Here is a 14,872-nt window from a genome sequence, read left to right as displayed (position 1 = left end):
AGATAAACGGAATGTTCTAGATTTCCTTGTACCAAATGCAAAACTGGCTGGAAACTTCAACAACCTCTAGATTTTCTTAAAGGTTGTTTCTAGGGTTTTAAATTTTTAATGAATTTTTGTATTTTGATTAATTGCCACCTTTTCCCTGCCACCTTTCTGCGCCAAGTTCAGCTGAGAAAATCTGTTTATGCAACTTGGTAGTTTGCAATTATGTGTGCTTTTAGTATTTTTTTCATAAACCATGTATGCTGTTGTCCTCTTTGTAAAATACTAGCTGTATTGTTGCTCTTATTTAGTTTATTACTGTTTTTGTCTTTACTTTCTGTCATATTATAACACAATCTGTTTCTGCATGTTTTTTATTTTTTACAAAAATATACAGAACTGAGGCTAGAGTATGAGATGCTACAAATATACTAATAGGTGCTGTGGCATGGCCTTAACAAATTAATATTTTTTGAATATTTCAGTGCGCTTGATAAACTAACAGCTCTTTATGTACACTTTGTCGGGTAAAATAACTTTAATATGTTTTAAAAATTCATTTTTAATTTTTCAAATTGACTAAACAAAGAAATTTAAGATTAAAGATTAAAGAACTGTAGATGCAGGAGTTCCTGATTGTATTGCAGTTCCAGGCACAATGAGCTTGGATCTTACAAGGAAAGACAACTCTATGGATAAGATTGAGATTTGTGACAAGATGAATGATACGAATGACCCTCGAGCTCATAACGAAGTTAACCCTGTTATGACAGCAGATAGATGTATAGAGGAGAGTGTTGCAAACTTCAACTCTACCACTGAGGCCGCTGATGCCATGAGTGGCAACTTTTAACTTTCAGACAATCTCTCTGCTGAGAAAAAGTCAAAGTTGGATAAAATACATCGCTCAATCGATTTATTTTGTTCTTGTTTTGGTTTAAAATAATTAGATATATTACTCTTTTTCTGTTACTTTTTATTTTATGTTTAAATAATAATAATATTCTCCTTTATAAGATTTCTTTGTTAGTGGTTTCAAGCCATTAGCTTTTTCCCATGTAAGGTTTACATGGTTCAAAGTCATCAACAACAAGTATTACTCACTGCTAGTACACCACAGCCTAATATAACTCCAGTGAGAACATAAATCCTTGATACTCAAATACAGCTTTTACAACCTTTTGCAGAAAGGTTGAAAAAACTGTAAATGGTGTACTTTTGTGACAAAGTACACTATATTAAAGTGTATAAGAAAGAGCACACTTGAATATTATGATAATCATATAAACATACTCACTAGTGATTCACTGAGGACCCTGTGAGTCAAATAAAGAAGTCGTAATAACAACACAAATTCCTACTGGTGCAGCTAGATTAAGGACAACATCAAAGAGCTATATTGATGGATGTGACAAGCTTGTTATCAAAGGTTGTGTTATACCAGATTCATAGAGCACTGCTTATTTACTTCTTATTATTAAATATTTTGATTTTGATAATTGACCCTAACTTATGTAGCTAATCTATGTTGCTATCAAAAATGAACACAAATGAGATAAAGAAGATAACTCCGTATATTGAACATAGAGCATGAACAAATCAGCTGGAGATTAACGTTAAGTGTTAACATTTATCATAGCTGTTTATTGATCAACTGTAAAAACAGATGGAATAAACAATCTACTGATGAAATAGAAATATATCAAATAAAATACTTGATCTCCGATGGCAAAATGGGTATTCACTGAATCATTTATTTATCCACTTTTTAAGACTGTTGCGACTGGAGACTTTCAAAACAATGCATGAAAAACTATACAGCGATGAATCTTGAAAAAAAGATTCTGAGAATGTCGGCAGTGGTTACATAATAAAATTAATAGTAAAAATATTGGCATAACTCTATGATTTCCATAGAATATGTTGTATCATATGTTATGCTCAAAGTTCAATCTAAAAAAACAAATAAAAAATTGGAAATTAGGCTGTAGATTTAGTCAACGTTTAACACAATGAATGTACATACAGTAACTGAGTGTGGTAATAGAGGATTACCTCACAAACAGTACAAAGAGATGTAGTCACAGGGACCACATTATTGATGTCATACGAAAATAGAGGGTGGTCTGACTAGGTCATAGAGGGACCTTGATTCTTCAACTTTTTTCAGATTTAGTCAACGATATTGTTGTTTTGTAGCAGGTGGTATGAGTACACGACAGCAAGATTTAGTAAATTACATGTATATTCTGGTTAAGTAGCAGGTGGTATAAGTAGGGTATAAAAGTTTCTTTAAAAATATTCTTGACTCATAGCAGCAAGGGTGTAACAAGATGTATACTGATGCATACCGACAATTATGGAAAAAGATTCGTATATCACAGCATTCTCACCACATAATTATTTTTCAAAATAGACACCTTATCATAGCCTCAGCACCAACTACTGGTCATTTTCATGTCACCAATTTATCAGTTTTATAACCTGTGCTCCAATGATGCAATCTGTGAAGGTTGTGTGATCGATTTAAATTTGTTGGTCTAAAACTCATACAACCAGAGAGAAGTATTCCATGGGCACTGAAATTCATCACATACTATACAGAAGAATCAAATAGACCTTCATTTTCTATCGATGAGACTTCTTTGATCTCCCCTAATGATTTTAGGAACAAAAACATTACCATCTGATTGTACAAAGCTGGTGATATGACCAGGTGTCTCTATGTAAATTCAGAGTTGTCTGCAGCTAGTCATCCTAATAGGTCATAGTTCTAAAAGTTTAACAGAGTTTTTCCATTGGTGCCAATGAAACTTTCATCCTGTCCCCAGAATGCGAAACTGTACCTACAAAAGTGAAAATAACCTTGATTAAATATTTTAGCAGATATCTGGTCTGCTCTTCAGCTTTTGATGAACTGGTTTTGGTTTTTTCTCGGATCGCTTGGGTGTGATAACTCCAAATATGACTCGTTCTGCATGACTATTTGGATGCTTTGTCCAGAACAGGGCAAAAAGTAATGATAAGCCTTAGCCAATTAACGCATACTTCTATACTTCTATGTGAAACATTAGCCAATCAACACGCACCACTGTGAGAAGCAGTGCAAGACTCTGAAATTGATTATTGAACTTATCAATCTATAGCAAACACACATTCCATGTATTAATGACTCACTTGATAGACAAGGACAACAAAAAACCACAGCTACTATATGGATGTAACCAACCACAGCTACTGTATGGATGTAACCAACCACAGCTACTATATGGATGTAAACAACCACAGCTACTATATGGATGTAACCAACCACAGCTACTATATGGATGTAACCAACCACAGCTACTGTATGGATGTAACCAACCACAGCTACTATATGGATGTAACCAACCACAGCTACTGTATGGATGTAACCAACCACAGCTACTATATGGATGTAAACAACCACAGCTACTGTATGGATGTAAACAACCACAGCTACTATATGGATGTAACCAACCACAGCTACTATATGGATGTAACCAACCACAGCTACTGTATGGATGTAACCAACCACAGCTACTATATGGATGTAAACAACCACAGCTACTATATGGATGTAACCAACCACAGCTACTATATGGATGTAACCAGCCACAGCTACTGTATGGATGTAACCAACCACAGCTACTATATGGATGTAAACAACCACAGCTACTGTATGGATGTAACCAACCACAGCTACTATATGGATGTAAACAACCACAGCTACTATATGGATGTAATCAACCACAGCTACTATATGGATGTAACCAACCACAGCTACTATATGGATGTAACCAACCACAGCTACTATATGGATGTAACCAACCACAGCTACTGTATGGATGTAAACAACCACAGCTACTATATGGATGTAACCAACCACAGCTACTGTATGGATGTAACCAACCACAGCTACTATATGGATGTAACCAACCACAGCTACTGTATGGATGTAACCAACCACAGCTACTATATGGATGTAACCAACCACAGCTACTGTATGGATGTAACCAACCACAGCTACTATATGGATGTAACCAACCACAGCTACTGTATGGATGTAACCAACCACAGCTACTATATGGATGTAATCAACCACAGCTACTATATGGATGTAATCAACCACAGCTACTATATGGATGTAATCAACCACAGCTACTATATGGATGTAATCAACCACAGCTACTGTATGGATGTAACCAACCACAGCTACTATATGGATGTAATCAACCACAGCTACTATATGGATGTAATCAACCACAGCTACTATATGGATGTAATCAACCACAGCTACTATATGGATGTAATCAACCACAGCTACTGTATGGATGTAACCAACCACAGCTACTGTATGGATGTAACCAACCACAGCTACTATATGGATGTAACCAACCACAGCTACTGTATGGATGTAACCAACCACAGCTACTATATGGATGTAACCAACCACAGCTACTATATGGATGTAATCAACCACAGCTACTATATGGATGTAATCAACCACAGCTACTATATGGATGTAATCAACCACAGCTACTATATGGATGTAATCAACCACAGCTACTATATGGATGTAATCAACCACAGCTACTATATGGATGTAATCAACCACAGCTACTATATGGATGTAACCAACCACAGCTACTGTATGGATGTAATCAACCACAGCTACTATATGGATGTAATCAACCACAGCTACTATATGGATGTAATCAACCACAGCTACTATATGGATGTAATCAACCACAGCTACTATATGGATGTAATCAACTTGGTTTTACAAAAGAAAATAACTCATAAATAGAAAGTTGTTTAGCAGTGTTTTTGGAAAGATTTTCTTATTCATATATGTTTTCTGACCTGGTTTATAGGGAAGGTTAAAAAGGTATATTAGCCTATAAAGACTTTAAACTCATTCCTGCACCTATTACAGCAGCTTTTATGACAAAAGGAAAGATAACTACTTACACATTAAACAGGTTGCATATAATATAATGAAAAAATAATGAGTTTGTTTTATTTTGATGATAATAAATACCATAATAGTAATAACAATAATTATTATTATTTTGATATTAATATTAAAGAATCTTTTTTATTTTGATGATAATAATAATTCTGCAAAACACTAACAAATGACCACCATGTGCATCAAAGGATCAGGTTATAAAAGTAAGTTTGTTTTTTATCATGAGGAAACAGTAGAACATAACTTGGAACACATTATCATTGAAATAACCCAATTTGGCACTGCTGATTCCTAAACGCCGCAGAGAAGAGGTATGACATGAGCATATAATAAGTAAGCCCATCATAATTAGGCATGTCATGTGACAGCATTTTACTTTTAGGCAGCAATGCAAAAGGTGTACAGAGAAATTCTCAAATTGACAAAAAGCTTTGAAACAAAAATAACAGTTGCGTGAAAGGAAATAATAAATAGTAATAGCATACTGGTATGCCTTGGTTTACTAAACAACTCTAGCTAACATAAACAGCTGCACTAGAGAATCCCGTGAATACTGTAAAAACAAGGATTTAGTCTAAACATTTTGTACCTAATGACAAACATGGATATCGTGTCCTATATTTATGCTGTTTAAATTCCCTGCTAATAAAATGAATAACAGAAACAAGTTGCAGGGTTTGTCAAAAATCAACTAACTGAACACAGCTCTCTGATGTTCTATTGGCTACCTTTTTATAAAAGAAGTCACAAAATATATTAAAACATGGTCTCTTGGAAACATCTTTTTTTAAGTTACATTAATTTATAGACTCAATATTCTGTCTTTGATATATGCATTAACTAATATTATGAGACACAACAATGAGAAACAAAGTATACATGAAATTTGAATTTGAATTTATCAACAATGACGCTATTACATTGTGCCAACAATCAAGCTTACTGCAAATTCTAGCATAATACAGACAATATGTGTTCGTTTGGTGCTCTAACAGAACTACTATGCTGCATGACATTTCTTGCATTGATCATGATTTTTTCTGTTATTGCCATAGCTATAATTGGCCTGATAGGACAACTGCTTACGGTAGGATTTGTCTTCTCGCCAGTACTACTCATGCTGAGGTTAGTAAAGCATATTCATTCTTTTAAAAAGAGTATATATTATGTGATTTTGGTTTGAACAAAAAGCATGGTCTAGCATATCAAAAATAAAATAGTAAATAATTATTAATATCAAGCATTATACTAGTGTTGTCATCAGTAGGTATGTTTCAATTCCTTTAATCATATCTGGACAAACGTTTTACTGTCTTGAAGAAACGTATGCCATAATTAAAATTCTGTTGATCATGAGCCTATTTCATTTAACATAAATTAATGAAATTATCTATAGCATATATTTGATGTGCTAAAATATTCTTTGTTCTAAAACAACAGAACTTCAATGAGGAGTTGTATTCCCTTTTGTATTACGCTGACAATTAGTATGCAATTATGACCATGATGTCCCATAGAACCACTGTAATATTATATTTCACTTGCAAGATTTTAATATAAAAAACAAAGTGATATTAAATACGCTAAATTGTTGACCTCTGTGACCAATCCACTAAGAATAATGTGTAAAAACTATGGCATGACAACTCCTTATTTTTATATCCAAAATTTAACAATTACATTTAGTACGGATAATGGTATGACATTCTATTTTTATTATTCAGGGTCAGCTATGAGCAAGAGAAGGAAATGAGAAGCTTGAAAAGCAAACTTGGTCTACATTAGGTGAAATTTGAGTTCCCTTTACAAATTAACAAGTTTGTACCAGTTTTACCTCCAATTAATTAGACAGAGGAGGTTGAAGAGGTCTATGAGATGGAAGAGTTTGAAGAGATCAAAGAGACTAATAATAAAGCTAAGTGTTATAAGAAAAGAACACATAACTTATGAGTCATGATAGTAACTTGTTGTCTAACTTTATAACTAGTAATCTAAAAAGTAGTAGATAAATGGAATGTTCTAGACTTCCTTGTATCAGATGCAGAATTATAGTTAGCAACTCGAAAAATTTTCCAGATTTAGTTGCTTTTGAATGTTGAATGAAAGTTTGGACTTCGAATGCCTGGCACTTTTTTTTGTTGCCTTTCTTGGCCCAGTTAAACTGAGCAAACCTGACAATGGAGCTCAGTGGCCACTAGGTTTTTTTAGTATTAGTTTTTAGTAAATAACCATGTCTGCTGTTGTAGTTTAAGTTTGATAGTGTATTATTTTGCTTTTAGATTTCCTCAGAATATAACACAAGCTTTTCTTATACATTTTTAATTTACTACAAAAATCTGTATCAATGAGACGAAAGAATCAGATGCTACAGATATGGCAGTACAATCTGCACTTGGCCTTTACTATAAATAATTTATTCATGAAAAATCCGGTGTATTTTATAGACTGCTGAATTTTTTTATGTACGGCTTGTTTTACAAAATACTTTAAAAATGTTTTAAAAAGTCATTTTTAATACTCAACTTGATTTCTCTCATTTTGCAATGGAAGAAATGGTTTTGGCATACACTGTGATTGCAAACCAAAGTGACATTGGTTAGGAAATGAATTTATAATAACTGTTGCGCATCGCAATATAACATAAAGGGCTGTATGATATGCTACACTATCTTTAGCATGAGCACAAGCTATTTCTTTTTCGCATGAAAAAGGAGCACATGTTATAAATATTAGATGGTTAGCAAATTCTATGAGAACATTCACTCTATTCTAGATGAACAAGAAATTAACAAAATTGTAGACAAACAAGTTTCTCATTTTATTGTAGTCCTGTGTTGCATGAGTTTAGAGCCTACAGGGAGAAACAATTCACAATCTTGTCACAATTGAGACTTGTGACAAGATAAATGATACGAATGACCCTCCAGCTCAGGGTGAAGTTAACTCTGTTATGACAGCAGTTAACTGTATAGAGGACAGAGCTGCTAGCTTCAACTTTACCACTGATACCACTGATGTCATGAGTTGTAACTTTGAACTTTCAAACATTCTCTCTGCTGAGAAAAAGTCAATGTTGGATAACAAACATCGCGCGATCAATCTATTCATTTCCTGTTTTGGTTTAGAATAATCAGATGTAGTACTCTTTTCCTGTTACTTTTTATTTTATGTTTGAATAATAATAATGTTCTCCTTTATAAGATTTCATTGTTAGTGGTTTCCAAATAGCACTTTGAAGCTCTTTAACTGTTCTCCATGTCAGGTTTGCACGGTTCGAAGCCATCAACAACAAGTATTACTCACTGCTGGTAGACCACAGCCTTACCTAACTTCAGTCAGAACATAAATCTTTCATCTTCAATTACAGCTTTTGCAACCTTTTGCAGAAGGGTTGTAAAAACTGTAAATGGTGTACTTTTGTGACAAAGTACACTATATTAAAGTGTATAAGAAAGAGCACACTTGAATATTATGATAATCATATAAACATACTCACTAGTGATTCACTGAGAACTCTGTGAGTCAGATAAAGTAGCAATAATAACGACACAACTCCTACTGATGCAGCTGACTAAGGACAACATAAAAGAGCTATAATTGATTGATGTGACAAGCTTATTATTAAAGGTTGATTTATACCAGATCCATAGAGCACTGCTTATCCACTTCTTGTTGTTGAATGTTTTGTTATTGATCATTTACACTAACTTAGCATAACATAACATAACACTAACATAACGTATGTTATGTTGGTATCAAAAATGAACATGAATGAGATAAAGAAGATAACTCTGTACACTGAACATGAAGCATGAACAAATCAGCTGGCGATTATAATTAAATGTTAAAATATATCATATGTGTTTTACTGCCCAACTGTAAAAACAGATGGAATAAGCAACCTACCATTGAATAATTCTAGAATAGGGCTTCCCTATCCGGGGTACTCGCAGCCCTAAGGGGTGCAGGCTTTTGTTTGTGGGGTTGCAAAAATCAATTGTGAAGATGAAGAAAATGTATTTGTTGTTGCAAAAAAGTTTGAATCAAGATTTTTTCTATAACTCGTCACAACCTATCAGCAAGTCCAAATATCACGAAACTTGTATATACTGTATTGTAGCTTTTGACAAGAAACAGTCACAGTTTATAACTAATAACGACTTCTGTTCTGAAGTATCACTTGATACTTCATTTTACTACGTCTGCTAAGAGCAGGTGAGCATGCTCAACTGCTTATCGAATCTCTGAATAGTTTTCTCAGAGCAGAAAAAGTAACTGCATTCCATTCTGCTGCTAACACCTCGACTAGAGGAACTTTCAGATTTGGTTGATCGAGTTATTTTGCTTTTAAACTTGACCTCCATCTATCTTCCTAACTCCAAATTTTACTTCTCAACACCCCATTAATTGTGACCAGTAGTAAAAAAAGATAATGGAGAGAGAACTGTGTTCATTATGGCTTTCCCAAAGAATCCTTGAAGGATTTGACAAACCGTACTGTGTATTTTGCCAAGCAATATTTTTAAATTCTAATTTAAGCCATCAAAGCTGGGAAAACATTTCCGTATTAAACATGGTGGAAAACAAAAAGCAAGAAACTTTCTTACTTCCCTGAAAGCTAAGCTGGCACATTATGGCGTTGAAGGAATGCTTCCGAAGTTAGAGTTCGTGAATAAGCCTTTACTTTTGGCATCTTTCAAAAAGTAGATATACACTGTACATCATATCTACTTATAAAGTGCATACAAAGTGGCAAGAAAGAAGAAGCTACACATGATTGCAAAACTTTTATAAGACTTGTGCTTAAGATAAGATCAATTATTTTAAAGGATGATGTCGCATGAAAGTTGCAACAAATGTTTTTGCCAAACAACATTACCTAGAATAGAATTCACGATATATGCACTGATATTCGTGATCAAAGGGTTTCGGACATGAAATCTTCTTCCGCCAAGATTTCAATTCAATTGGATGAATCGACAACATCAGTAATTATTGTCAACTCATTAATTTTGTTCGTGATGTGAAAATAAGTTCCATTGAAGAGTTTTTGTGTTGTAAATTACTTGAAACTAAAAAACTATAAGTGATGTCTTCAATCTGGTGAAAAAGTTTTTTGATACTTGAAAAATTTTATTGCAGGTTATCGGATTTATTTGTAGCATTTATTAGGAAACAGCTTTCGTTGTATTATTGTTAATTAGAGATGTACATGGAGAAACTAGTTAGAAAACCAATTTTACTTGGCAATTATAATCTAAGACAATTAGCAAGCACGCAACAAGAACTAGACAAAAAAAGCACGTTAATACGACGACCATTAAAAAGCGCTCTTCTAAACTTTATAGCTAGTTTACGGCGGGCCAGCCATTTTAAGTAGAATTATCGAACGTTAACAATCTACAACTCCAACTAGTAATTATTAAATCATAACAGCTCTGACTGCTTCTCTTATTAGATGTGAACTACTAGATGTACCATCATGTTCAGACTCTTGCCTGTTACTTTGACAAACGTAATGAATATGTTTGTTAAAATTGTAAATTTTATTCGTAGTAGATCTTTGAATCACAAATTGATCAAAGAGTTTTTCAATGGTTTTGATGACTATGCTTCTGTTCTCCTGTCTTATACTAAGTTCCGTGACTTTTTAGGTGTCAGGTTTTGACAAAGTTTTTTAATTAGAGAACGGAAATTGAAGTTTCAAGATCAAAAAAAGCGATTTCGTCAATATTTTCGATTCTCCAAGCTTTTGGCCAATGTTGGCATACCCAATAGATATCTTTTAATATGTTAATAATCTGGATCAGTCTCTTCAAGGACAGGAAATGAATATTGCAACTGCTTGTGGCAAGTTGTATACTCTCAAAAAAAAGAAGTTGTGGCTGTGAAGGGAACAAAATCAGAACCAGCAATACTCTTTATCCAACCAAACTGTCCCTAAGGATTCGAAAACGGCTACTGTCATACCCATTTTTAAAAATAAAGGTAGCAGGCTCCTGCCAACTAACTATTGTCCAATCTCTCTGACATGTATACTGTTGAAAACCACAAAACACATAGTCGCACACTCCATCCACAACTTTTTAAAATCCATTAAATTTTTCCATGACTGCCAACATGGTTTTCACTTGAGGAGAAGCTGTGAAAGTCAGCTAATCCTCACAACTCATGAACTCATTGAATCATTTGATACTGGAATCCAAACTGATGCAGCTATCCTTGATTTTTCAAAGGACTTTGAAAAAGCGTCCCACAGCAAACTTTTATTCAAACTTACCCAAACTAATCTAGACAGAACAATTATCGCCTGGGTCGAGGATTGAATGATCGCACACAGACCATTTTTATAAATGAAACATACTCCAAACCATGTCCAGTTTCTTCTGGTGTGCCCCAGGGATCTGTTTTAGGCCTTCTCTTTTTTTGATTTTTATAATTGATATGCCAGCAGCTATCAAGACCTTTAGACTCAGTCTTTTTGCTGATGATATTCTCCTATATTCGCACATTGAGTCAGCCAGTGACTGGGCAAATCTTCAAGCAGATCTTGATTTGTTCATAGATTGGGCTGATAAATGGCAGATAGAATTTAACATTACAAAATGTGAAACAACTTTTTTTTTTAGGTCTCCTGAGAGCCCCTTTTTTCACAAACATCTTATGAAAGGCCAACAATTAACTTATCTCAATCACTTTAAATACCTCGGAGTCATTATAGATAATAAAACCAGCTTTAACCTTCACATAGAAAAGACTATAACTAAATCCTTATCAACAATATAGGCCCTACATCTTTATGAGATCCCTCAGAAGTTGCTCATCCAAAAAAAAACTTTTTTTTAAAACCATCTGCCGCCCAGTTCTTGAATATTCATCAACTATCTGGTCTCTATTTTTATCCAAGCGCATAGACTCCCTCGAGTCTATGAACAGAAAAGCTTTTAGGTGAGTGTTTAAACTTGAAAAAATGGTAGGATTTCTGACCTCATGTTTGAGTGGTCATGGGCCACTCTTGCAGAGCGTCAGAAGACGGCCGACCAAAATCTAAAAAACAAAATAATAACTGAAGAAATTTCAAAACCAACCCATTTTTTCTCAAATGCCCACCTACACAATGCACGCTACAAATGCATTAAAGATGCAATCAATACCAATGTTAAAAAAACTCATTTTTTGTGCAGACCATTAACAGCTTAATCTTTTTTTTTTCACACACCCCCACCAAGAACTTTCAGTATTTATTGAACGTTCATGTTGTTATTAGAGTTGAGGGTAGGAGTTCGGTGGATGCAAGAACCTTCAGTATTTATTGAAAGTTCTTGCATGGGCTTGACACTTTGACTTTCAAGCCCTTTGGAACTTGTGACAATGTTGCTCTCTAAAATATACAACCATCTTAAATCTTGCTATTTACTGCCGTATAACAAGCTTTGGCCTGTGTAAAATTTGTAAGTGTCTGGCTGTGTAAGAGAACAGAACTTCTGAAATTATTAAATTTTGCTCGAGTGTAGAGAAGAGTATGCAACTTTTAGGCATGTTGAAAGTAAAATGAAAAAGCGTTTTAAAATAATTTTAATAAATAAATTGGTCTCTCAGTTCATTCTAAAAACATAATAAGGCCCCACGTCAGCTGGTTAGACTTGAATTCAATTGTCTTGCAAATTATCATTGCAGTGAATTGAAAATAGTGAGCACAAATACTGCACCACATAGGCAGCGCTAACGTGAACAGGTACCAATGACCATGAGGAGAGAAGATGTACCTTGGCGAGATATAGAAATAAAATGATCAACAATGACTAAAGAAAAAACGAAAGATAAAAATAAGGATTCATAAAGCTAAGCAAAGACAAGTAAAACAGTAAAGAATACTACTCGAAGGAAACAAGCACCTAACAGTGACGCTGATATAGGATTATTCTCAGTAGTGCAATCATTAGGTTTACTAGTAACCGTTACCTAAGCCCCAGTCTTATAAAAACTTTAATGACCTGCGTACGTGTGTCTTGATTCACTTATGACTTTGTACGGAAAGCCATTTTTTTGAAATTGCCAAGCTGTAGCTTAAGGTCAGGTGGTAAACTGAGTGAGTTCTATCCTTCAAAAATTACAATCATTCAAAACAGCTGAAACCACCAAAAGCCAGACAATCAGAGGTGATTGACGATAAAACTAAAAACACACAGTTGTGAAGTTCCATAATGATGACAAGACCTCCAGCCCTATACCAAAGCGATAAGAGGCAACACACTAGCAGATTTTTTGTTCACATTTTTAAGTAGAACCAGAGGCTTGCGGCATAGCAAGAAAACACTATGTGCTAAATGCATTTTGATTGTGAGTCGTCTCTTCTTTTTATATCAAAATATTCATCATCTTATATTGTGTAAATTGTTATCTTGTAAAGGTGTTTAACTAAATCAATGTTTATAGAAATACAAAAGTAGTTCTCTCTGTTCTAAGGAAAAGGGCAAAAATTTCTTCTTTTTTGCTAGCCACTCATCGATAAAACATAAAAAGTTCAGTAACTGAAATCAAGTCGTACCAACGGAAATGACTGACAAATGTGTGCAAGTATTCAAGCAAGTTGCGGATGGGAATAATCGTTTATCTTACAAACAGTGTTTTGGCACTGAATGAGCACAGCAACCCTCAGTACAAGATGTTATATGAACAGTAACTGTGTGCTTTTACAAGGGCCATAGCGATGCGGTTTTTATTATTTACAGTTTTTAAGTTTCTTATTGTGTTTGCTTTATATCCATGTATTTTACAGAACTTGTTCTTTATTGTAATAAGTGCTAACAAAAAATTACATAATTCAAAGGTACTTGTGTTTCTTTTTAGCTTCACTAGTCCATTCAATAAATCAATAAAAACAACATTAATAGGATGCCATTGACCAGACCGCAATAGCACACTAACTTAACAGATTTGAGGAAGCTATCGGCAAGGCGAATTGACGTATTTCCATCAATAACAAATCACAAAGTCATCTATTCAAAATTTCTGTCTCTTAAAAAAGTTATTTTTCTACTCATTATTTGTTAACATGTTTAAAAAACACAAAAAGTATGAAACACATAATTAAATGAAATATTAACAATCCAATAGCAAAATCTCACAGATTTGAGAAAGTAAAAGTGAAAGTATCAAATGTAAAATTAAAAAGTCTAAGTAAAAATAGTGCAAAATTTACTTTTATATATAAATAAATATTTACTACTTAAATATATATATAATAAATATGTAATGATTTGCTAATTTAATGTAAATAGTTCACTTTTACTAAGTAAATTTATTTTTGCTCACTTTTATAAAAATTGGTCAGTAGGTATGTCATTTCCATGATACTTTTAACATGAATTGTTAAATAGCTACGGAAGAGTTGACTAGGTATTTCTATAGATTAACTCATCAGTGAGGTAGACGATGAGTTTCATGCTGAAATTCATTTGCCAAAAGTTGAGCAAGCTGGGATGATTGCAACTCACAGGTACTTAGTTGAGGGCATCAGCCTCAACAACTCGCTGACGTTTTTTAACCATGAGAAAGTAAAATCTGTAAGTCCACCAAGTAGGAATGACAAAAAGGGAGAACAAATCCTTTTGATATTGACAACCTTTTATGGTGTGCTCAGTGTTTTTAAATGGTAGGGTGTAGCTATGAACTGGGTGGCTGGGTATATAGGAAGTCTGTTAGAGTACTTTACACAGCAGATTTTATGAAATACCAAAAGTTCATCGATCCCAACAGCCTCTAAATGGTCATAATTCTTCCTATGGGGCATCATCACTCTACCGCAATGACTTGCTAGCCTTTTCACCTTCCCTATATTTTTATCTGACTAATATAGTTAAGCAAGATGAATGAGAAGTAGTGTGAAGGTAC

General features: G+C 34.0%; 1 protein-coding gene across 1 annotated transcript; it reads left to right on the top strand.

The window, feature by feature from the left end:
- The first annotated feature begins 3,199 nt into the window (after positions 1 to 3,199).
- On the top strand, positions 3,200 to 4,813 carry LOC137405088 (uncharacterized). Its single transcript, XM_068091313.1, has one exon. The coding sequence runs from the start codon at positions 3,200 to 3,202 to the stop codon at positions 4,811 to 4,813; it is 1,614 nt and encodes a 537-aa protein (XP_067947414.1).
- The last annotated feature ends 10,059 nt before the right edge of the window (positions 4,814 to 14,872 follow it).

The sequence above is a fragment of the Watersipora subatra genome, chromosome 9 (genome assembly GCF_963576615.1).
Source record: "Watersipora subatra chromosome 9, tzWatSuba1.1, whole genome shotgun sequence".
NCBI classification, from domain to species: domain Eukaryota; kingdom Metazoa; phylum Bryozoa; class Gymnolaemata; order Cheilostomatida; family Watersiporidae; genus Watersipora; species Watersipora subatra.
Note: the sequence above shows the minus strand (reverse complement) of the source record. Positions and strands in the feature narration are given on the sequence as shown.

Coding starts and splice junctions, on each gene's coding strand:
- LOC137405088 (XM_068091313.1), top strand. CDS start 3,200: ATGGATGTAACCAACCACAGCTACTGTATGGATGTAACCAACCACAGC.